The sequence below is a fragment of the Canis lupus genome, chromosome 13 (genome assembly GCF_011100685.1).
Source record: "Canis lupus familiaris isolate Mischka breed German Shepherd chromosome 13, alternate assembly UU_Cfam_GSD_1.0, whole genome shotgun sequence".
Taxonomy (NCBI): Eukaryota; Metazoa; Chordata; class Mammalia; order Carnivora; family Canidae; genus Canis; species Canis lupus.
In genome coordinates, this window is record NC_049234.1 from 9338372 (window position 1) to 9363215 (window position 24844).

Here is a 24844-nt window from a genome sequence, read left to right on the forward strand (position 1 = left end):
TTACTTTTGCCATGTATGTTTCTCACTACTACTATGTCCATTAATTTTTTTAAATATGCAAAGCTCTTATTTTAGACATGCTGGGAATGGTGTTTCAAAATGTAATGATTTAAAGTTAGAGTAGACAAGTACATATAACAAAAGTAGTAATACTTTGTTGTAACTCAACATACACTATTTAAGCCAACCTTAGCCATAGGATATTATTGACTTGGGAGCAGAGGAGGATGTAGAAAAGATAGAAAAGGAAGACCAGTGCTTCAGCATGCTGGGAGCATATAATTTTTATTGATAAATGCTTCAGAGAATCTTTTTTTTCTGATGCCACAATCCATTTATTCTCAAAGTAACTTTATTTCATAGAACTTTTAAGATTTTAGAAGGGACTTTATTATTACTATTTTTTAAGATTTTATTTATTTATGCATGAGAGACAGAGAGAGAGAGGCAGACACAGGCAGAGGGTGAAGCAGGCTCCATGCAGGACTCAATCCTGCGACTCCGGGATCATGTCCTGAGCCAAAGACAGACGCTCAACCGCTGAGCCATCCGGGGCATCTCTGGAAGGGACTAAATGAATTAGTTATATTCTATTTTAGGATGAGGAATCAAGGTTCTGAGAAATTAAGCTCTTCTGTGAAAGAGCAGGACCAGGATGTCAGGGGTTCCCAAGTCCGTGTATTTTCTAGTATACTCTGAGGTATGTATCTATTCTGTGATATATTCTTCCTATTTTAGAATGAGAAAAATAAGAGATAGATGTATCCGAGGGACGTTACTTGTTAGCATAGCAGGGATTAGATTCATATTTTCTGACTTGTAAAACAATTTTTAGTGGAATAATTAAAGTCATAATTTATTTATGAAATTATACTTTCATTTTGAATTAAACTGAACAAACTAAATTGCCCGTTTAAGCTATATTACTTCATTTTTAGTCATTGTGAGAACTATTTCAGACTATTTAGAACTACTTTGAACCTCCCTTCTCACTCTTGACAAGTAACCTCTTGTTATAGACTGAATTGTGTCCCCCTAATATTCATATGTCAAAGTCCTAACCCCCAAACCTCTGAATGTGATTTTATTTGGAGATAGTCTTTAAAGTGATAATTAAGGTGAAATTAGGTCATATGGGTGGGCCATAATCCAATATGATTGGTATCTTTATAAGAAGAACTTAGGACACAGACAACAGAGGAAAAACCATGGGAAGACAAAGAAAGATACCCATCTACAAGCCGAGGAGTGATTCCACAGAAGAAACCAACCCTCCTGACACCTTGATCTTGGACTTCAGGCCTTTAGAACTATGATGAAATAAATTTCTGTTGTTTAAAACACCCAGTTCTCTGTGTGCTTTGTTAAGGCAGCCCCAGCAAACTAACAGAGCTTTCTGACTAATTCACAGAGAAAAACATACCCAGTATCAGACGTTTTTGTACTTGACCTAACCTCTTTTTCTCTTAGAGTAGAAAAAAATAGCCCTGCTCTTGTCTGAATGATTTCCCACCACTGTCCTCATTTTTTATACCTAAGCCTTATTTTAGTTTCACAAATTTGCCTTACTGACTTCTACCACAGAGCATCCTGTCTTCTCTGAAATGTCACATCATTGCTTTTCTTCAAATTTGTCCTTAAACTATTTTTCTTTTGTATCTTTTCTTTCTTTCAACTAGAATTCTTCCTGTTAACACTCATATATGTCCATTTCATTACCTTTTTAAAACAACTCCCTTCATTTTCATGATTCACCTCCAGCTACTACCCTGATTCTGTTTTTTGTTTTTGATTTCAGTCTAATTCCTTCAATTTTCTAAACTTGTATCTGTTCTTCCCCTCTCATTCTTTAAATTGCTCCAGTTTGGTACCTCCCCACACTCCCACTGTATTCCTTTGAAATGGTTTAGTTCTGTGTCATCAATCTGATGGATGTTTTCTTTTAAACCATAACTGTGTTCTATTTATTTAATGCTGTATTACACATTTCAGATCTGCCCATTCTTGTCCATTTTCATTGCCACCACTACCCTGGAACAAGCTGTCATCACCTGACTCCTAAACCACAATAGCCAGAAAGCTAGATTTCTTGCATCTTCACTTCTCAGTCTGTTCTCCATTGCAGTGAGAATATGACTACACATCACTAGAAATGCCTTTTTACCTTTCCCCTCATTAAAACTCTTCAGTTGTTCCCCTTTGTTGCTCTATACATGGCCTGTGAGGTTCCACGTAGTATCAGAACCAGGAAGGACGGTTCAGATTTCCTGATTATAAACTATCTTCTACTCTTCTCCCCTCTATTTCTGAATTTAGCCATATTTAAATTCTGTGGCTTTGTTAATGCTGTCTTTTTCCACAAACTTGGTACTCATTCCCTCTGTATAGAGCAAAAAGCCTTCCTTGACTCATCTATCAGAGGTCAGGCCCCTCTTCTTTCTTCCTACCCTTGTTTTTAAAATAGCGTTTTATTTTACAATACTTTGACTCACCAGAAGTTGCAAAAACGGTATGGGAGTTCCCATGTACCAGCTTCTCCCTATTATCTTAACCACAATATATTGTCATAGGAAATTGACATTGCAGCATTACTATTAACTGAGTTACTGGCCTTATTTGGTTTTCACAATTTTTGCATGCTCATTTTTTTGTTTATAAAATGTTATATATTTGGATTCATGTTACTATCACCATAAGCATAATATAGAACCTAACATCACAAACTTCATTCTTGCTACTTACTAGTTATACCTTCATCTAACCCTAATGACCAGCATCCACTGATCTTTTCTCTATCACTGTAATGTAACTTTAAGAGTGTTACATCAATAGGATCAGACAACTTGTAACCCTTTGAGACTGGCTTTTCACTCAGCATATTTGCCATTTAGATCATAACTGTTGTTGCTGTGTTGATAGTTTGTTCCTTTTTATTGCTAAATAATGTTCCATTGTATGGACGTACCTCAATCTGGTAATCAGCTACCAAAGAAAGCCCTGAATTGTTAGCACAACCATATGATCATATCAATTGATGTACAAAATTATTTGCAGAATTCAACACCCGTTTATGATTTAAAAAACTAATTTAGCTATAGAAGGAAACTTCCTTGATCTGATTTTTTAAAGACCTGTAAAACATATCTAGCATCATCTTGATGAAAGAATAAATGCTATTTTCCTAAGATTGGAATGAGGCAAGGATGTGTATTCTTATCACTTCTATTCAACATAGTACTTGATATCTTTGCTGATGCAGTAAGAAGAGAAAAAGGAACAAAAGGCATACAGATTGGAAAGAAGTAAAGCTGTCTATATTTACAGATAAGCTGATGATCTACATAGAAAAATCCCAGGAAATCTCCAAAAACATCCTGAACTAATAAATGAGTTTTATAAGATCAATACAAGGTCAACAAAATTCAATCATGTTTCTATATGTTAGGAATAAACAATATTTATAATTGCTCAAAATATTAAATATAAAAATTTAAAATATACAGGATATGTTTGCTGAAAACTACAAATGCTAATGAAATCAAAGAGCTAAATAAGTGGAGAGACATACCATGTTCATGGATTGGGAGACAATATAGTAAAGATGTTAGTTGTCCCCCATATGGACTATAGGTTTGGTACAATTAGTATCAAAATCACAGATGCTTTGTAGATAGAGCTTTATAAAAATATATGAAAAGCAAAGGAACTAAAATAGTCTAAACAACTTAACAAATGAAAATAAAGTGGGAAGAAATCCGACTACCAGATATTGCCATATGTAGGTATAGTAATCAAGACAGTGTGGTATTGTTACTGTGTGGTTTTGTCAGAATGATAGACGCATGATAGAGTAGTGGAACAGAACAGAATCCAGAATTGACCCACACCAGTATGACAAACTAATTTTTGAGAGAGATGCATAAGCAATTCAATGGTGGAATTGGGCTGGGACAATTGAAGTTGAAAAAATCAGACATTCATAGCAGAAAAGGCCCTCAAACTAGACCTCTCACCTTATAAAACAGTTAACTCAAAATGGGTCATGGATCTAGATGTTACATGTAAAACTACAATGCTTTTAGGAAAAAAAAAACAGGAAAAAATTTCTTTGACCTAGGATTAGGCCAGAATTCTTCAAGGGACAGCAAAAGTGTAATCCTTTATAAATGAATCAATCAATCAATCTTTGTCAAACAACAAAACCTTGTTCTGAGAATGACCTGTTAAAAGAGATGAAAAGACAAGCCATAGACAGAAAATACTTGCAGTTATCTATTCAATAAAAGACTTTTGTTCAGAATAAAGAACTATGAAAATTCAATAGCAAAAAAGAATGGGCAAAAGACTCAGGCACTTAAGGAGGCCATAGGGATGGCAAATAAGGACATGAAAAGATGTTCAACATCATTTGCTATTAATAAGGATGTGCAGATTGAAGCTTTAATGATAACACCCCCAACACAGAATGACTAGATACATACCCATAATTTTGTATGCTGATGATTATGTGGAGCAACTTGGAAATAGCAAACGTTTAGCTACTCAGGAAAAGTTTGTTGTATACTTTTATATTATCATATACTTTCATTTGGAGCATTTATCACCTTAATTATATTTTTAAATAATTGTTTCCCTCAGTAGATTCTCTAATTACAGGAGGTCAGAGACCATGCCTATATCTGTCCATTTCTTTCTTTCTAGGTTATAGCATGATACCTGTGCATAGTACATAATTCTTTTAATAAAAAAAATTACTATGCACATCTTGACATAATTTATTTAACAAATCTTCCAGAAGTAGTTTAGTTTCACTTTGTTTTGTGGCAAAATAAATTATAATCAGAAAGTTACCCAAAAATCTAATCAGCATGTTAAATGAACAATATTACAAGGCTGCCAATGAGATTGTATATATGTCATAAATAATTTTAAAAATGCAATGCTTAACAATATAAATGAGATATTCTCAATAAACTGTAGAAATTTCCCAAATGTAAGGATATTGCAACTGGCCAAAAGTGACTAATGGACTGTTGAAAATTTTTGTTAATGGTTCTCAAAGTATTTCTGGACTTGTTAGAAATGCAAATTATTGAGCTTAATCCCAATCTACTATATAAGAAAACTCAGGACACAGTCCGGCAATTTGTGTTTTAACAAACCCATCAGGTATTCCTGAAGCCCACTAAAACTTGAAAACCATTTTTCTACGGTTGACTTGATTGTTGGAAGACTGATTGGAAGAAGCAAGTGATTCTGTGGAGATTGTGTTATTTCCTTTGTTTCTTGTGTTATATTTGTGTATGGTGTTCTTTGTGTTATCCTCTCCTTTGCTTCCTCCCCTTTTTCCCCATTTCATTTTTTTTTTTGCAACCCTATTTCCCCTTGATGCCAAAATAAAAAAAAAAAAAACATGTATACATTTGTTTTATACGTTGAATGTTTTTTCCCTTTGTAATTTTAAAATTAGTACATATGTAGAAATATCGCTATTATTTTTTCTTGGCACTCAAACTGAATTTATTTGATTTGTATTAGTTACCCTCAGTAGTTGTTTTTTTTTTTTTTTTTTTTTTTTTAGACTTTTAAGTGAAAGGAGATGGAAGTGGGTCAGTGGTCTTTAAAAAGAGAAATTCTATGTATTCACACACATACACAGATGTTCATATATATGCCTTTCTCTCTTTCTATGTATACATGGTGTATTTGTATTTTTTGCACTCAATTGTAATAACCATAATGAGGGTGTAGATGGCTTGAATATATATGACAGTGGGTATAGTAGAAAATAATAATAAGTCCTCTGTTGTTCTACATTCATTGTTTCTTAAAATTCTGATTAATAGAAAGATTTTGATGCTTAAAAATTAAATTAGGGGGCACCTGGGTGGCTTAGTTGGTTAAGCATCTGCCTTTGGCTCTGGCCATGATCCCAGGACCTTGGGATGGAACCTTGCCCCACGTCTGGCTCCCTGCTCAATGGGGAGCTTGCTTCTCTCTCTCTCCCTGCTTGTGCGCTTTCTCTCTCTCTTTTTCAAATAAATAAATACAAATCTTAAAAAAAAAAAAGTTATATTAGAACCATATCACAGCAAACCATTTCAGCTGCAAATGAGTGAATTCCAGTGGGGTCAATTGCATGTCTATTGTTGATGTAAGAAAACAAGCATTATGAGAACATACAACTCCTTTTTAGGTCTTTAGGTCCTAGGTCTACCAACAAACTGCTGCCCCAAAACAACTTGGAGACTAATTTACCAAATAAGTCACTGATGGGGAAATATCTACTTGCAGATGTCCAAGTAATACTGAACTTTTCCAAGTAGAGAATGGACACTAACTTTGAAGAAATATGAGTTTATACCTAAGTAATTTGAGAGATATATTACTAAGATATCCTTTGTGAGTTCAATTATTTTATAGGCAACCTAAATATTAGGTGAAAACATGGGTAAAAATGATTTGAATATGTGATTGTATCAGGTTAATGACCAAAAACATTAAGATTTATCAAAAAAAAAAGCTCTTTAAAAATCTAGGTAACAACGTCTACCATAATATATCAACTTAAAATCAGTTTGAAGCTCTCCAGATTGTTAACTATAGGCAGTAATGTTAAGAATTGGACTCAAATGACAATTTATTTTGGATTTAATTTCACTATATGTTTTATGTGTCATACTTCATATGACAGAGAGAACCAGGGAAAACACAGTCCTTTGGTTGATAATTTCTCAATGTAACCCTCGCCCCCCAATCTGACCAAAAAAGTGTGGGGAAAAATTACCATAATTCTTGTGAGGGTACTCAGAGTTGGGAGGTTCCAGATAAAAATGCCTGAAGAAAAACTATAAAAATTGCCTTCCTACAAAGAACTTCAAATAGCATGATGATTTAAAGGAACTAACAGCAGTCAGGAAATAGACATTATACCAAATATGTGATTGTATTATAAGTGGCACCCAGGAGTCAGAACACTGGTGCTTGCATAAATGCAGTCTTGGGAATATTAGAATGAGAGTTTAAAAAATAAAGATGTAAAAATAATTGAGTATTTTTTCATTTTACAGGGTACTACTCAATATTTCAGTTTTCTGCATGAGATTTTTTTAAAGATATTTCCACAAGGAAGAATTTAATAGTCTAAAGAGAATCATAATGGAGTATTTTTTTGTTAATCTATCCTAATTTAGCTTAGTAACTTTAAATTTGCACTTAATTTTCTATTGACAGATCTCAGATGTTCGTGAACTAATATTGGGATTCATATTTTTAACAGTCATTGATCAGAAATGAAAAAGCTTGATTTTCAATACTTTTTTCCTCCAGCAAGCTTATAGAAGTACGCCACCTAGAGTAAATTTTATTTTACTTTAATTTTTTTTTTTTTATTTTACTGTAATTTTTAAAGTATAAAACTGTTGGACTGATTTAATGTTCCTTTAAACCCCAGAAAGTAGGGATATATTAATCAAAATCAAACTAAATCATATAATTGTGGATTTTTTTCATATATGTTGTTTTCACATGTGACTTTTTTTTTAAGTAGGCCACACATCTGATGTGGAGCCCAACCTGGGGCTTAAACTCATGATCCTGAGATTGAGATCTGAGCTGAAATCAAGAGTTGTACACTTAACTGACAGAGCCACCCAGATGCCCTATATGAGACAATGTTGCTGTATAAAATATTCTGTTAATAGTTTTTGTTAATAGTTCCAGATTAAGCAGTTTATTTAATAAACCCTCTTGCCATGGATAACAAATTAAATCCAGGAGTTACACTTTTTAAAACCCAGTTCAATGAAATTAGGGCTGATTTTGATATGTCATTACCAATTAAAATAAGTATGGAAATATTTGAAAGATACTATGAATAATGAGTTATACACACACACACACACACACACACAGTAAACCTTAATCTTGGTATGGTCAATGAATTTTTTAAGTTTAATTGTAGAAGACATAGCCAGTGAGTGAGCTTGTTGTCGGACCATTACAAGTAGGTAAAGTTTTTCAAATGCTAATAAAATGTGAATGGAAAGAACCTTTTATTTGGTCCCTCATGGTTTTTCAGGTGGGACACGAAGCATATAAAAGAACAAGTTTTAAAATTTATTTGTTGATAAAACACTGCAAGATTTTGAGACCTATAGATTTCTTCGACTAGACAGTGTTAAAAATCATTTTTCCCCCTTTATGGAATATTAAGTGGCATATAACATTGTGTAAGTTTAAGGTGTACAATGTAATGATTTGATGCATGTATATATTGCAAAGTGCTTACCATAATAAGATTAATTAATACATCTTTCACCTCATGTAATTTCCATTTTGTTACTGTTATGAAGAAAAAACATTTAAGATTTATTCTCCTAGCAACTTTCAAGTATACATTACATATTGTTAACTAGAATCACCATGCTGTACATTAGATCCCTAGAACTTACTCATTTTAGAATTCAAAGTTTGTGCCCTTTGACTAGTATCTTCTCATTTCCTCAAACTTCTAGCCCTGTTAATTATCAATCTCCTGTTTCTGTGAGTTTGACATTTTTAGATTCCACATATGAATGAGATCATACAGTATTTGTCTTTCTTTGACTTATTTCACTTAGCATAATGCCCTCGAGGTCCATCTATGTTGTCACAAAAGGCAGAATCTCCTCCATTTTTATAGCTGAATTATATACACACACTACATTTTCTTTATTCATTCATCTATCACTGGACATTTAGGTTCTTTCTGTGTATTGGCTATTATGAATAATGCTGCAGTGAATATAGGAGGGCAGATATCTCTTCAAGATAGTAGTAATTTCATTTCTTTTGGATATATACCCAGAAGTGGAATTGATGGATCCTATAATAGTTCTATTTTTAATTTTTAAAGGAACCTCCATATTGTTTTCTATGGTGGCTGTACCAAGTTACATTCCCACTGATAGTGCAGTAGGTTCCTGTCCCACCACATCTCCAGTATTTATTTCTGATATTTTGATGATAGCCATTCTTACAGATGTGAGGTGGTATCTCACTGTACTTTTGCTTTGCATTTCCCTGATGATTAGTGATACTGAGCACCTTTTCATGTACTTGGTGGCCATTTATACATCTTCTTTAGAAAAATTCAAATTATTTGCCCATTTAAAAGTTTTGGGTTTTTTGCTACAGAGTTATATTATTCCTTACATAATTTGGAAATTAACCTTATCAGATGTGTGGTTTGCAAATACTTTCATTTTTCAGGTTGCCTTTTTATTTTGTTGGTTGTTTTGCTGTATAGAAGCTTTTTAGTTTGATGTGGTATCACTTGTAATTTTTTGCTTTTGTCATTTATCCCTTTGGTGTCATATCCAAAAAATCATTGACAATTCTGACGTCAAGGAAATGTCAGTACTTTGTTGAATAGCAGTGTGAGAGTGGACACCCTTGTCTTGTTCCTCATTTTAGTGGGAATGTTTTCTTTTTTTTTTTTTAAGATTTATTTATTTATTCATGAGAGACACAGACAGAGAGAGAGAGGCAGAGACATAGGCAGAGGGAGAAGCAGGCTCCATGCAGGAAGCCAGACGTGGGACTTGATCCCGGATCAGTGGGAATGTTTTCAATCTTTCACTGCTCAGTATGATGTTATCTGTAGGTTTGTCAGGTATGGCCATTATTATGTGAGGTATATTCTTTAGCCTACTTGTTGAGAGTTTTTATTATGAAAGAATTTTGAATTTTGTTCAGTGCTTTTTGTCTGCATCTATTAAAATGATCATGCGATTTTTTTCCTCTAGCACATTAATGTGTTTTATCATATTTTAGTATATGTGCTGCCGAAGCGAGCACTGTTTTATCATATTGATTGATTTTCACATAACCATCTTTGCATTCTAGGGATAAATCCCACTTGATTATGGTGTATGGTCCTCTTAATGTGCTTTTGAATTCATTTGCTAGTATTTTGTTAGGAATTTTTGCATGTGTATTCAGCAATGATACTGGCCTGTAGTTTTCTTGTGGTATCCTATTCTGGCTTTGGTATTAAAAAAGTTCTGGCGTTGTAAAATCTATTTGGGAATGTTCTCTCCTCTTCAGATTTTTGGAAGACTTTGACAGGATTAGGATAAATTATTTAAATGTTTAATAGAATTCACTAGTGAAGCCATCTGGTCCTGGACTTTTTCTTTACTGGGAGATTTTTGATTATTGAGTCAATATTCTTGCTAGGAATTGATATGTTATGATATTCTAGTCATGATTCAGTTTTATTGGGACACCTTGGTGGCTCAGCGGTTGAGCGTCTGCCTTTGGCTCAGGGCATGATCCAAGGGTCCTGGGATCAAGTCCCACATTGGGCTCCCCGTGGGGAGCCTGCTTCTCCCTCTGCCTATGTCTCTGTCTCTCTCTCTGTGTCTCCCATGAATAAATAAATAAAATATTTAAAATATGATTCAGTTTTATTTATTGTTTTTAAAGAGATTATTTATTTGACACAGAGAGAGTGAGCATAAGCAAGGGAAACAGGAGAGGGAGAAGAAGCTTTCTGCTGAGCAGGGAGCCTGATGTGGGGCTTGATCCCAGGACCCCGGGATCATGATCTGAGCCAAAGGCAGACGCCTAATTGATTGAGCCACCCAGGCACCCCATGATTCAGTTTTAATAGGTTGTGTATTTCTATGAATTTATGCATTTCTTGGAGCTTGTCCTATTTGTATGATTGTCCATGGCAGTCTCTTATGATTATTTATATTTCTCTGGTATCAGTTGTAATATCTCCTCTTTCATTTATGGTTTTATTTGAGTCCTCCTTTTTTTCTTGGTAAGTCTACCTATGGGTTTGTGAATTTTGTTTATCTTTTCACAAAACGAGCTCTTCAATTTTTTTATTTTTGGGGGTTGTTTTCTACTCTCTCTCTTTTTAGATAGAGAGCAGGTGCGTGTGTATGAGTGGCAGGGAGGGGCAGAGGGAGAGGGAGAAGTAGGCTCCCTGCTGAGTAGGGAGCCTGACTCAGAGCTGGATTCCAGAACCCTGGGATCATGACCTAAGCTGATGGCAGATGCTTAACCATCTGAGCCACCCATGTGCCACCGTTTTTTTAGTTCCCTAAGGTATAAATTTGGGCTATTTATTTGAGGTCTTTCTCTTTTTAATGTAAGCTCTTATTGGTATAAAATTTTCTCTTAGCACTACTTTTTCTGCATCCCATACATTTTGGTAGGTTGTGTTTTCAATATCATTTGTTTCGAGATATTTTCTAGTTTCTCTTTGTTTTTTGTTTTTAATATTTTATTTATTCATGAGAGACAGTGAGAGAGAGAGAGAGAGAGAGAGAGAGAGGCAGAGACATAGGCAGAGAGAAGCAGGCTCCATGCAGGGAGCCCGACGTGGGACTCGATCCCGGATCTCCAGGATCACGCCCTGGGCCCAAGGCACACTAAACCGCTGAGCCACCCGGGCTGCCCTCTAGTTTCTCTTTGATTTTATCTTTGACTCATTGGCTTTTCAGGAGTTTAATTTTTATGTATTTGTGAATTTTCCACCTTTTCTCCTGTTACTTATTTCTAGTATCAAATCATTGTGTTTGGAAAGGATTCTTGGTATGATTTCAATCTTCTCAGTTTGCTAAGATTTGTTTTATGACCTAACGTATAGATTAGTCTAGTGAATGTTTCTGTGCACTTGAGAACAGTATGTGTTCTGTTGTTGTTGAATGGAATGTATATTTCTGTTAAGTCTTTTTGGTGTAAAGTACAATTTAAGTGTTTCCTTATTAATATTTTGTCGGCATGGTCTACTCATTGTTGAAAGTGGGATATTGAAGTCACCTATTATTAATATGTTCTTGTTTATTATTCCCTTCAGATCTTTTAGTATTTGCTTATATTTAGGTGCTCTGATGTGGGGTACATATATATTTATAATTGTTATATATTTTTGATGAATTAACCCCTTTATCATAATATAATAACCTTCTTAGTTTCTTGTTCGATTTTTTGACTTAAAGTCTGTTTTGTCTGATATAAATGTAGCTATACCTGCTCTTTTTTGAATTCCATTTGCTTGGCATGCCTTTTTCTGTCCTTTCACCTTGAGCCTCTGTGTGTTCTTGAAGTTATTGTGTCTCTTATAGGAATCATATAGTTGGGTCTTGTTTTTTTTTTTAATCATTTAGTTGCCCTATGTCTTTTTTTTTTAATTTTTTAAAAATTTATTTATGATAGAGAGAGAGAGAGAGAGGCAGAGACATAGGCAGAGGGAGAAGCAGGCTCCATGCACCGGGAGCCCGACGTGGGATTTGATCCCGGGTCTCCAGGATCGCGCCCTGGGCCAAAGGCAGGCGCCAAACCGCTGCGCCACCCAGGGATCCCCACCCTATGTCTTTTTATTGGAGAATTTAATTCACTTATATTTAAAGAAATTAGAGATAGATAAAGACTTACTATTGCCATCTATTTTATTGTTTTCTGACTCTTGTAGGTCCTTTGTTTCTTCTCTTCTATCTTTGTGGATTGATGATTTTCTGTCGTGGTGTACGTTGATTCCCTTCTTTTTATGTTGTATGTATCTATTGTAGGTTTTCGTTTATGTTTATCCTGAGGCTTACATTAAACATCTTATATATATAGCAGTCTATTTTAAAATGATAGCAACTTAACTTAGATTGTATGTAAAAATTCTACCCTTTCCTCCTTCCCCTCACATATATTTTTGATGTCACAATTTATATCTTTTTATATTATATATCTAACAAATTACTTGTATCTACAGCTGTATTTAATGCTTTTTTCTTTAATCTTTATCATAGAATTAAGTGGTTCCACACCATCATATTAAAGTATGAGAATATTTTGAATCTGACTATATACTTACCTTTACCAGTTTATTATATATTTTTATGTGTTTTCATATTACTAATTAGTGTCCTTTTACTTTGCCAGGTAAAGTATCGTGGTTGGCAGTTTTTATCTTTCAGAACTTTGAATATGTCACCTCACTCTCCTAGGCCTGCAAGTTCTCTGCTGAGAAAACCAGTGATAGTTTAATAAAGATTTCCTTGTATGAGGGAAATGATTTTCCTCCTGTGCTTTTAACATTCTTTGTCTTTGATTGATTTAAAATTCATGATAATGTAACTTGAGAAGATTGTTTTGGGTTGAGATGTGGGGACACTTATTAGCTTCATGAATTTTGATGGCTAAATCTTCCCCCAGTTTTGGGAAGTTCTCAGACATTATTTCTTTATATAAACATTCTACCCCTTCTCTCCCTTTTTTCCCTTGTGACTTCACTGATGTATAAATGGTTTCCTTTAATGGTATTTTATAATATTGTAGGCTTTCTTCATTATTTGTTAATTTTTCCTTTTGCTTATCTGACTGGATAATTTCGAATGATCTATCTTTGAGTTCATTGTTTATTTCTTCTACTAGGTTGGTACAGTCTCCTGTTGAAGCTTTTATTGATGTCCTCGGTGCAGCCATTGTATTTTACAGTTCCAAAATTGCTCTTTGATTCTTTTTTTATGTTTTTTCATTTTGTTTTTATATTTCTTTTTTGATTTTATTTTTTGTATTCTTTTGTAGCTCTATGAGCATCTTTATAATAATTACTTTGAATTATTTTATCAGGCAGTTCCTGGATCTCCATTTCTTTGGCATCATTTACTGGAAATTTACTGTGTTCCTTTGGTGGTGTCATGTTTCCCTGCTTTCTTCATGATCCCAGTAGCTTTGCATAAGTGTGCAATTGAAGAAGGAGTCACCCCACAAGACTTTATGGACTGACTTTGGTAAGAAAAGATCTTTACCTATGTTGGGGGGCACGCTGAAATGTGATATGGAGACTATTGGTTTAGGATAACAAGTGCAGGTATGTGTGGTGGGTCTGAGCCCTGCAGGATGTGATTTTTCAATGGCTTGGCCTGCTGAAGTCCATAACATCTACAATTCTGTGGCCCTTGACGAACATTGTGGGGAATCTGCATTGGCTGCAAAGGCTTTTGTTCCTTGGCAGCAATTTCAGGTCCAGTGGCTAGAGACCAGGGCAGGTAGTGGTAGTGGTAGTGGTTAGAGCTCGTGGTATACACACCTTTGGCTCTGGGCACCAGCTGCAGGCTCCAGTATAGTGACTGGGGCTGGTTGTAGACATTCACATAGTGTCAGGGGCCAAGGGAAGCAACAAGGAGTCAAGGAAGCTGTGCACTGGAAGCTGTGGGGGCCTTGGCTGTCAGTGGGAATTCTCATGGCTGCAGGGTTGTGCCTTGGGTATATGTATTACAGTGGAGGCTGGTGATAGGAGTCAGGCTGGACTTATGCAGGAGCACAGCTAGAGGAGCTAGCCCTGAGCATGTTGCATGGTGATGGGATCAGCCATGGGGGTCTAGGCTGAGATCTTGCAATTGTGCAGCAGTAGAATCTACAGTGGAGTGTCAGTGTGGATCTCAAGCTCTAGTAGGGAGGGAATGTGAAAGTGGGGAGAGGAATTCAGTATCTGACTTTTGTCAACATGCAACCTGGGGGGTGAAAACCCATGAAATCTGTGGGGAGCTGTACGTGACTATGCTGGTTTCCTCAGTGGCAAAAACTCCTGAAGTCCTTTGCAGAGGAAGTCCCTGGGAACCATGGTCACTCTCACTATCTGGCTGATACTGGTAGCCCCTGTGCTTCTTATTCCTAGCCATAGCTGTACTTTTTGGCTTTGCTGATGTCTGGGTGATGTGAAACTGAAGGATTCTTCATGCAGTGCTCTGAAAGGATTAGGGAAGCTGATCGCTCATCCTATCACAGTGAGGGGAACCTTTCTAGCTGGTGAGTTCCCTTTTGGCAGGGAACAGTGCCAGCCTGGGGAGATTGAAGCAGGCAAAATGAAGCTGTTCTTTCTTTCCTTTTTGTGTGGCTATTTTCAAGTTTTTTATTCTACTGTATTTGCTAAATTTCTTTTTTTTTAAATTTTTTAAAATTTATTTTATTTTATTTTATTTTATTTTTTATTTGCTAAATTTCTTAAGTGGACTCCTGAGCTCTCCCAAAACTGGTTTTTTTTTTTTTTTTTTTTTTTTTTTTTTTTTTTTTTTTTATGAACAGCTGCCTAATTGTTGACCTTGTGGAGAATTGGAAGCTGGGGTCTCCTACTCTGCCAATTGGTGATGTCACTTTTCAGCATTGACATTTCGCAATGAATGTGATGGGGAAAGATTTTTATAAAAATCAATGCAAAATATTTTGGATTTAAAACCAAACCTATTTGGAGATATCATGAACCTCTGTCTTATCTAAGCTTTAAGAGATGCTTTTCTAGTTTTTTGTATCTGTTAATAAGTAATGCCTGAAATTTTTGCTTTGGAGAGTTCAGACTTCAAAGCAATTGTGGGCAAATGTTGTTTCTTATAGCATCCTATAAAGAATCAGATTTTCTGGTGAAATATTACTTGATTTATTAGTGCCCTATATAAGTGACTTCTACAAACTATGGGAAAAATTCCTGCAAAGTTGAGGTCTTGTCTTCAATTTCCTTTCCCTATAGCATCTGACATATATTGTTGCCACTGTGGATGCTTATAAATATTTGTCAATTTCATATTTTGTCTGTAAGCCAACTGATATTGGTGAGGAATGTCATTCAATTGCTAAAGTTTAACACTCAAGTTATAAGACTGTAATTTTAGTTAGCAGGTTTTTGTTTTTGTTTTTTAGATTTTTTTAAATTAAGTATTGCGAGTTTTACTTAAGCACAGCTGAACCTCCTTGATAGCAGTTATATAGTACAGAAGTTCAGAGTGAAAAACTTATAAAAATTTCTTAGCTCACTAAGAATATGCACCAGACAGAAAAATACCCATTGGGTAATAGTAAGTAGTTAATGTTAGTACTAAAAACTGAACACATTTATATTTCAGTTATAAGGGATGCATGCATTTTATTTACTGTATAGCTTCAAGATTTTATGCTGTCCAGTTGCTATGGGGAGTTCTGTTATCCGTCATTGTGGGGTTTCCTACTTGGCAGCATTATGTATTTATGACGTCATCTGTGTTTGCTGGTTGTTGCATTTGCAGTGGAACTTGTATTTTGGCTAGTTGAAAAGGGAGAGAAAAAGAAAGCAAACTAAACTTGACTCCTTGGCAATGAAGCCGTAGCTTCCTGTTACTTGGAGCCTTATATTCCAAGAACGCCAAATGTAACTTCTGTTGTGGGCCATAGTTACTCTACCTATAATTGACTATGTTTGCATTATAATTATTATAATTATTATATTATTATTATATAATAAACTTATTATTATATAATAAACTTGTATAGTTATATGAAAATCCAAAAGATAAAAACTAAACATACTGTCTTATTAGTTGACATGGTGCTTTTCAGGTGGAATTTTAATATGGGAAGTTAGCCTATGTAGAATGATGCTTATTTTGTTTATTTTGATCAAAGAAAAACCATCATCATTATTAATATTATTATATAAGCTTTTATTTACTGAAAGTACATGAAAATCTAAATGAACTGATAAAAGAAGTTTTCCCTCAATTTTTATAAGATAAGCAAAATAGAAAATAAATTTAAACTCATTAATATCTGAGACTTCTTTTTAAAAACAACTTCCAGTATATATTTTCAAGTTAGCACATACTTAGCTCACAAGCCAGTGTTCTAAACCATCTACATCTACCACATAAACCTGTGATATTTGTTTATAAAGATTTTCAGGTATCCCAAGAAATACCTTCTTAATATTAAAAACACAGAAGCACCTTCTTTTTTTTAAATTTTTTTTTATAAATTTATTTTTTATTGGTGTTCAATTTGTCAACATGTAGAATAACACCCAGTGCTCATCCTGTCAAGTGCCCACCTCAGTGCCCGTCACCCAATCACCCCCACCCTCCACTCACCTCCCCTTCCACCACCCCTAGTTTGTTTCCCAGAGTTAGGAGTCTTTCATGTTCTGTCTCCCTTCCTGATATTTCCCACTTATTTTTCTCTTTTCCCCTTTATTCCCTTTCATTATTTTTTATATTCCCCAAATGAATGAGACCATATAATGTTTGTCCTTCTCCGATTGACTTATTTCACTCAGCATAATACCCTCCAGTTCCATCCACGTTGAAGCAAATGGTGGGTATTTGTCGTTTCTAATGGCTGAGTAATATTCCATTGTATACATAAACCACATAAAGAGGATATTCTTTTTATTTTTTTTATTTTATTATTTATGAGAGACAGAGAGAGGCAGAGACACAGGCTCTCTGTAGAGAGCCTGATGTGGGACTCAATTCCGGGACTTGGGATCACAACCTGAGCTGAAGGCAGATGCCCACCGCTGAGTCACCCAGGCATCCCCAGAAGCACCTTCTTAATATTGATTCTTAATGTAAAAAACTAAGAATTAACTCCTTAATGTTGACATATTAAGTGATATTCATTGTAACTTATAGATTTATAGATTATGTTCATTGTAGTGTATGTATTTCATTTTATTTTTTGAATATTGGCAGTCTATGAGACAAAGTTTAGTAAATATCTACTAAGTTAACTTGAAACATTGTGTATGCCTCCAACTATGTTGCACAATGATATTCCCTGGTCTGTGGAAGCATATGAAGAAAATGCATGGGTATTACCTGTATGTATAAAACATGTGGAGACAAAAATCTAATACTGAGATCTTGCCCTTAAAGAGCTTACAATTTAGTTTGAAAGCCAGTGTATGAGAATGAAAATTCTATTAGTGTAAATATCAAGTAACTGTCCAGTAGGACAATATAAGAGTAATTCTTACTGCCTGGTGATTTAATATTTTAGTATTAAAATATTATATATAAATATTAATTTATAAACATAAATATATTTAGTATATCTTCAGAAGATATCCCTGTAGGTTGAAAGTTCTTTAGAACTTGGAGAGGCGGAAAAGACTTACTCTTGATACTGAAAGTTGGATGATAGTTTAGATTCAAGGTAGGGGCAACAATTAATTAATTAATAATTTTTAAAAAGATTTTATTTATTTATTCATGAGAGACATACAGAGAGAGGCAGAGACATAGACAGATGGAGTAGGAGGCTCCCTGCAAGGAGCCTGATGTGGGACATGATTCCTGACTCTGGGATCGTGCCCTGAGCCAAAGACAGATTCTCAACTGCTGAGCCACCCAGGCATCCCAGGAGCAGCAGTTTATATGTCAGTCTTGGGACAAAATAACCATCTAGAAATATAGTAAGCAAATTGTTTTCTTTAGGATGAGAATTTAGGAAAATGAGTATAGAGAAAGAGTGATGGGAAGTGTTAATGTTTAGAACAAATACTTCTCTAGCACTTTACAATTTATAAGGTATTTCTGTGTAATTCTCATTTAATCTTTTTTTTTTAATTTATTTTTTATTGGTGTTCAATTTACTAACATACAGAATAACCCCCAGTGCCCGTCACCCATTCACTCCCACCCCCCGCCCTCCTCCCCTTCCACCACCCCTAGTTCGTTTCCCAGAGTTAGCAGTCTTTACGTTCTGTCTCCCTTTCTGATATTTCCCACACATTTCTTCCCCCTTCCCTTATATTCCCTTTCACTATTATTTATATTCCCCAAATGAATGAGAACATATAATGTTTGTCCTTCTCCGACTGGCTTACTTCACTCAGCATAATACCCTCCAGTTCCATCCACGTTGAAGCAAATGGTGGGTATTTGTCATTTCTAATAGCTGAGTAATATTCCATTGTATACATAAACCACATCTTCTTTATCCATTCATCTTTCGTTGGACACCGAGGCTCCTTCTACAGTTTGGCTATCGTGGCCATTGCTGCTATAAACATCTTAAATACCTGTAGTGTAGTATCTCATTATTCCTATTTAAACAATAAATATAGGACTAGGTAACTGGGGTTATAATTACAAAATATAAATGAACAAAGTATAAATGTAAGCTTTGATGATCTTAAGAGAAAAATATAATAAAAATAAGAGAAGGGTGGAGATTACATACAAGGAAAAATGTGATACTCTAATTTTCATTGCAAGGAGACAGTTTAGTGATAAAACACATAGCTTCAAAAGTGACAGAAAAATTTTTATAATTTTTTCATACTTTTAGAGAGTTTTTATGTAAATCTATCTCTTGTGGAGTTATACTTTTATCTGAATTTCAGTAATGCCTTCTATTTATTTAAAAAATTAATTAAAAATAAACTTGATTATTCTATTTTTTCCTGAAATTATATATATATCTGACATCTGAAGTACTCTTTTGCAAATTGTACAGATTTGTGAAGATGTTCAATAGGAATTGGCAATGATTATTTTGGGGTGATGGAATATTGGTAGTCTCTTTTAGTTTCTTCCTGGCACTTTCTAGTATACTTTCTAAACTAAATGTGTACCATTTTTTTCCTCAAACGATAAAGGCATTATTAATTTTAAAAATTCCATAAAGTACTGTTCTGAGGAATATACTTTTGGGAACTACTGATATAGGTAATTACTCCTAAACGTTATGGATGAATTTCACAATAATATATGACCCACCATTTGCTTCAACGTGGATGGAACTGGAGGGTATTATGCTGAGTGAAGTAAGTCAGTCGGAGAAGGACAAACATTATATGTTCTCATTCATTTGGGGAATATAAATAATAGTGAAAGGGAAAATAAGGGAAGGGAGAAGAAATGTGTGGGAAATATCAGAAAGGGAGACAGAACGTAAAGACTGCTAACTCTGGGAAACGAACTAGGGGTGGTAGAAGGGGAGGAGGGCGGGGGGTGGGAGTGAATGGGTGACGGGCACTGGGTGTTATTCTGTATGTTAGTAAATTGAACACCAATAAAAAAAAATATATGATTTTTCAAACTCAGAAGTTCTAAAAATTACTTTCCAATTTTTCTGTGGCATGTAATGAAGTGATTTAGCAAAAAGTTTTTGTAATTACTATATTTTATTCTTAAGTGATAAACTAAGAGAAAAAGTTGCTACTTATTAGTATACCTCCACATATATATCATAGATATTAGTAGTTTATATTCCCAGTTCAAATAAAGACAAATTAGATATAATAGTCAGTATGGTTTATTTTACTATAATTGCTTTCTGAGGTACAAGAAATACTGATACATTTTTAAAGAATTTTGATGAGACAGATTGAACTAATGAATCTGAAGGAGATCATTTTGAGGCAAATTTATACATTTATTATGTTTATACTCACTAATAGGTGTTAATATATATATTCCAGCACTTTCTTATGTTATCCTTATTTAATCAATGATAATTATGGACATAAATTAGGTAATAAAAGACCAAAAATAGGTTATATAAATTTAAGTAATGATTACTACCTTCATGATTACCAGTAGTGCTCTGCTGAGTTGTAAAAAAAAACTGACAATGACTATATCTGGAGGACCTCCCTCTGATTTCTGATACTCACTATTCATTCTACAGCACTTGCCCTCCCAGGCTCTTCACATGTTCCATTTTAGATGGATATTTAAAAAATAATTTTTATCAACATTTTTAAAAGTAGATACTGAAACAGATACCACTGTTAAGTTTAACATCATAATCTCTTATAAGACCTTTGTAAACCCTTGAGGATTACTATTTGGGAAATGGCCAAATAGGAACTAATGTAGGCATGGATTTCCATGTAATTCCTGAGGAAAAGAGAGAATGTTGAGTGGGGAGAGCAGAAAGTAGGGGATTGAAGCTTAAGGTTTATGACAATTTTGGGGGATAAATACCCAGTAGTGGAATTACTGAATCTTATGATATTTTAATTTTTAACATTTTGAGGAACTTCCATACTGTTTTCCATGGTGGTTGCACCAATTGGCATTCTCCAGCAACAGTGCACAAAGGTTCCCTTCTTTCCACATCCTAATTGACACTTGTTATTTTTCATCTTTTTGATATTAGCCATGCTGATTGGTGTGAGGTCATAGCTCATTGTGATTTTGATTTGTATCATAAGTACAGGGAACAAACTCCTGGTTGCCAAACACACTCAAAGAAAGGGATGGGGGTTGACAAATTAAGTGAAGGAGATTAAGAGGTACAAACTTCCAGTTATAAAATAAATAAGTCAGAGAGATGAAAAGTACATAACATAAGGAATATAGTCAATAATATCATAATGACTTATGGTGACAGATGGTGATTACACTTATTGTGGTAAGCATTGATTAATGTACAGACTTTTGAATCACTGTGTTGTACACCTGAAACTAAATAACACTGTATGTCAACTATACTTCAATAGTAAAAATTTTTAAAAATAATTTTAAATTTAAAAGTAAAAAAAAAAAATTGGGAGTGGAAGAAAAAAAAGAGTAAAAGACAAAGAACTAAGGAAATATAACAATTCCAGGGCAATTGCCATAGAATGAATGACATTATATACTGTATCTTATTTCATACAGTATCCAAACCTAATTAGAATGAGAAAGTCGCAACTTAGAAATATAGTTGGAGGAAGGAAGTAGGCTAATTAGAGAGGTGAAAAAAAATGTGACTATAGTAAAAAAGGATGAGAGAAAATGGGCAGATTTAAGAAATATTAAAACTTAAAAGTAGTAAGACTTGATGAAATAGATATGGATGAAACCAGAGAGTATGATGCTAAGTGAAATAAATCAGAGAAATACAAATGCTGTATGATTTCACTTATATGTGGAATTTAACAAGACAAATGAACATAGGGACAAAAAAAAGAGAGAGGCAAACTAGAAAACAGACTCTCTCTCTTTCTCTTTCTCTCTTTTTTAAAAGACTTATTTATTTATTTGAGAGAGAGAGCATGAGAGAGGGAAAGAGAAACCCAAGGAGACTCAGGCTGAGCACAGAGGCCGACATTGAGCTTGATTCCACAGCCTGAGCCGAAACCAAGAATAGTCTGCCTAACTGACTGTGCTACCCAGGTGCTCACAGAAAACAAACTCTAAACTGTAGAGAATAAATTGAGGGGAGGTGGGTGGTGGGATGGGTTAAATAGAAGGGTATTAAGGAGGGCACTAGTGATGAGCACTGGGTGGTGTTGTTAAGGTTTTGGCCATTAGATTTAGTTCTGGTCGACATTTAAATTAAAAAAAGAATACTTTTATTAATTTCACTTAGAGAATTTAGGAAGGGATTCAGGTGTTATTTAACATTACCAAGTTAGAAAGGTAATTCATAGAAATTCTATTTGTGCACTTTCAAATTTGACTTGATTTAGAATATTATCAAATAGAGGAGACCAAATTTTAAAAAAAGAGAACAGCATCAATTTGTGGCACAGAGCTAAATGATAACATTATATGACAAGATTAATAAATAGCTTCATTTAATATTAGGTTTTGATGCAACACTTAAAACACTGCTTTGGTTCAAAGTAAGTTATTGGATCTAGGTAACAAGGAAATGAATAAGATTATTAGCATGTAACAAAGCCCAGAAATGAAATATCATTTGGAAAATAGCAAGCTGGTTAAAGGCCAGGAAGGGAAAAAAATAAGAAATGCAAATGTTCCATCAGAGAACTTGCTTTGAAAATGAATAAAAGAAGTAAATGTATTCCATTTAAATGTTATTTTATACTTATTAGACTTTCATTTCTAAAGGACAAATAACAAAACAGGATCTGGATTTTTTTAAGTGGGAGTAAGAGCTATTGTTCCCTTTTGATTTTAAGTAGGAATATGTTTTCTCTTGATATTTCAATCTAGGACTATTTCTTTTTGCATTAAAAGTTTAGATAGACCAATCTAAAGCAACAAATTACACCAAAGGGAAATTGGAACAGATAAATGTCTTTTAGGACCTATGTTACTGTTTATTAAAAAATACCAATCTTCTACTTTTATATAAACCAAAAGGTTTCATACTTTCTTTTCAAAAGTAGCATGGCAGAAAGCTTTTGTAGGTTAGAACTGCAGAGTAAACACTGTACAAAACTTAAATCATGAACAACCTTACTTCCCAATATGGCAAAAATAAAGTATGTAGTTTTGTAACATATATTGCTTATAGAAAGCATTCTATACCAAAAAGCACCGTCTCTTTAATAATTTAAATTCCCCCCCCAAAAAATAAATAAAAAATAAAAAATTCCCAATGAACAAAAGATATTAGTAAGAAAGGAATTCAACTTTATTAAAATCTCCTACTTTGTACCTATGGTGAAAGATGACCTCCTTAGCTTACCAAGTGTTTTAAGCTCCAGTGATTATTTTTCTCTTCCTAAATCCCTAAATGGTCTCTGATTTGCTATCGTGTTTGCTGAATTTGTAGGATTATTCACTTTCACTTTAATCAGTTGAAGATTTAGTAAAATCCAGCATCTTCTTTGATGAGTCAGTAAATAGTTTTTGTATCTTTCAACCTAAGAGTCCTCTTCTCCTGCCCTTTGCTTGCCTGACAGCTTTGTGCTTAGTTTGTTTTAGTTAGAAGGATATTTAACATTGTGGCTGATTTGGACTGCATGAAATAAGATAGTCAACTGGTGGAAGCCAATTCAGGCCACACATATTTAATACTTAAATGCTGAACCTGTATGGTGCATAGGTGTTTTGGAAGTTGCCAAATGAGCCATACAGCCTACATGCAGATGACTGGGCATGGTCTAAAATGGCTTGAACCTTCCAAATTTTCTGACTTTTTCCCCTCATTTTGAATTATACCAAAACAATTTCCTTCAGCATTGAAGCAGCTGGCCAGGTCTTATAGTTTCTTTTTTCTTATGTTCAACTAAGGAAGAAAAATTGATTCAGGGGGAAAAAGGTATGGCTCACCCCAAAGTTTGTGCTAAGGATAAGGCTCAGTGGCACTAAAATGTCCAAGTCTGTGTTTGTGTGGATTTAGGGTGAACAAAATAACGGTATAATTATGTTCAGGAAGTAGAAAAATTAGATTATATCTCTAATTTTTGAGTAAGAGTGCGTCATTTTCTCATTTGTATTTCTCCTTCATTAACACCATGAATTTGTTTAATACTAACTTAAAATTTGTAATATAAGTAATAAGTTTCCTTTGTTGAGGTCCAAAAGTACATTCTCTTCTTAGGTAGTTAGCTCATGTTTCTAGTGATTGAATTTAAAAGTTATTTCTTAATTCCATACTACTATATTATTCATCACCAAATATAAGAGTGATTAGGGATATCTATTAGCTAGCTGGATTAAGAACAAACCATTTTTGTGACATGAAATTTTAGGCTAAACATGCAAATTATTGATTTGCTTTTGATTTTGCTAGTTTGCCAATGATTCTCTTTGAATATAGGGCTTTCACTTAGTAATCTGAAATAATTCTTTGCTATAATATCCTGTAGATGTGAAAAGCATCCAGCCTTACAGTGCACAGAAAATATAAAGCATCTCTATTTAGTTTTGTTGAAGGAAATGCCCATCTATATGGTATTACAGTAAAGAGTTATTTCAGATATCACTAAGTAAAAGCACTATATCCAGATAGGAAACAGTCAGCAAAAGTAAAAGGCAGCCTACAGAATGGGAGAAGATATTTGTAAATTACGTATCTGATAACCGTTAGTATCCAAAATATATAAAGAACTTATAAAACTCAATACCCAAAACCCAGATAATCCAATTTAAAAATGGGTAGAAGACATGAATACATATTTTTCCAAAGAAGACATACACATGGCCAACAAACATGAAAAGATGCTCAGCATCACTCATCATCAGGGAAATACAAATCAAAACTACAATGAGCTGTCACCTCACACCTGCCAGAATGGCCAATATCAACAATGCTAGAAACAACTGGTGTTGGCGAGGATGTGAAAAAGGGGAACTCTCTTGCACTGCTGGTGGGAATACAAACTGGTGCAGCCACTCTGGAAAATGGTATGGAG

The 24844-nt window shown here is 34.3% G+C and overlaps 1 protein-coding gene across 5 annotated transcripts in view; it reads left to right on the forward strand.

Annotated features, from left to right (window-relative positions):
• Window positions 1–24844, forward strand: part of EMC2 (ER membrane protein complex subunit 2) — a 402125-nt gene that overhangs the window by 46993 nt on the left and 330288 nt on the right. For all 5 annotated transcript variants that reach the window (XR_005368539.1, XR_005368538.1, XR_005368540.1 and 2 more), the window contains exon 11: window positions 13624–13784. Coding sequence is in view for 2 of the 5 variants with exons in the window: in XM_038555336.1 (XP_038411264.1) it covers window positions 13624–13779 (156 nt within the window). In the remaining 3 variants the exon portion in view is untranslated. Of the gene's footprint in view, window positions 1–13623; window positions 13785–24844 lie in introns of those variants that run through there.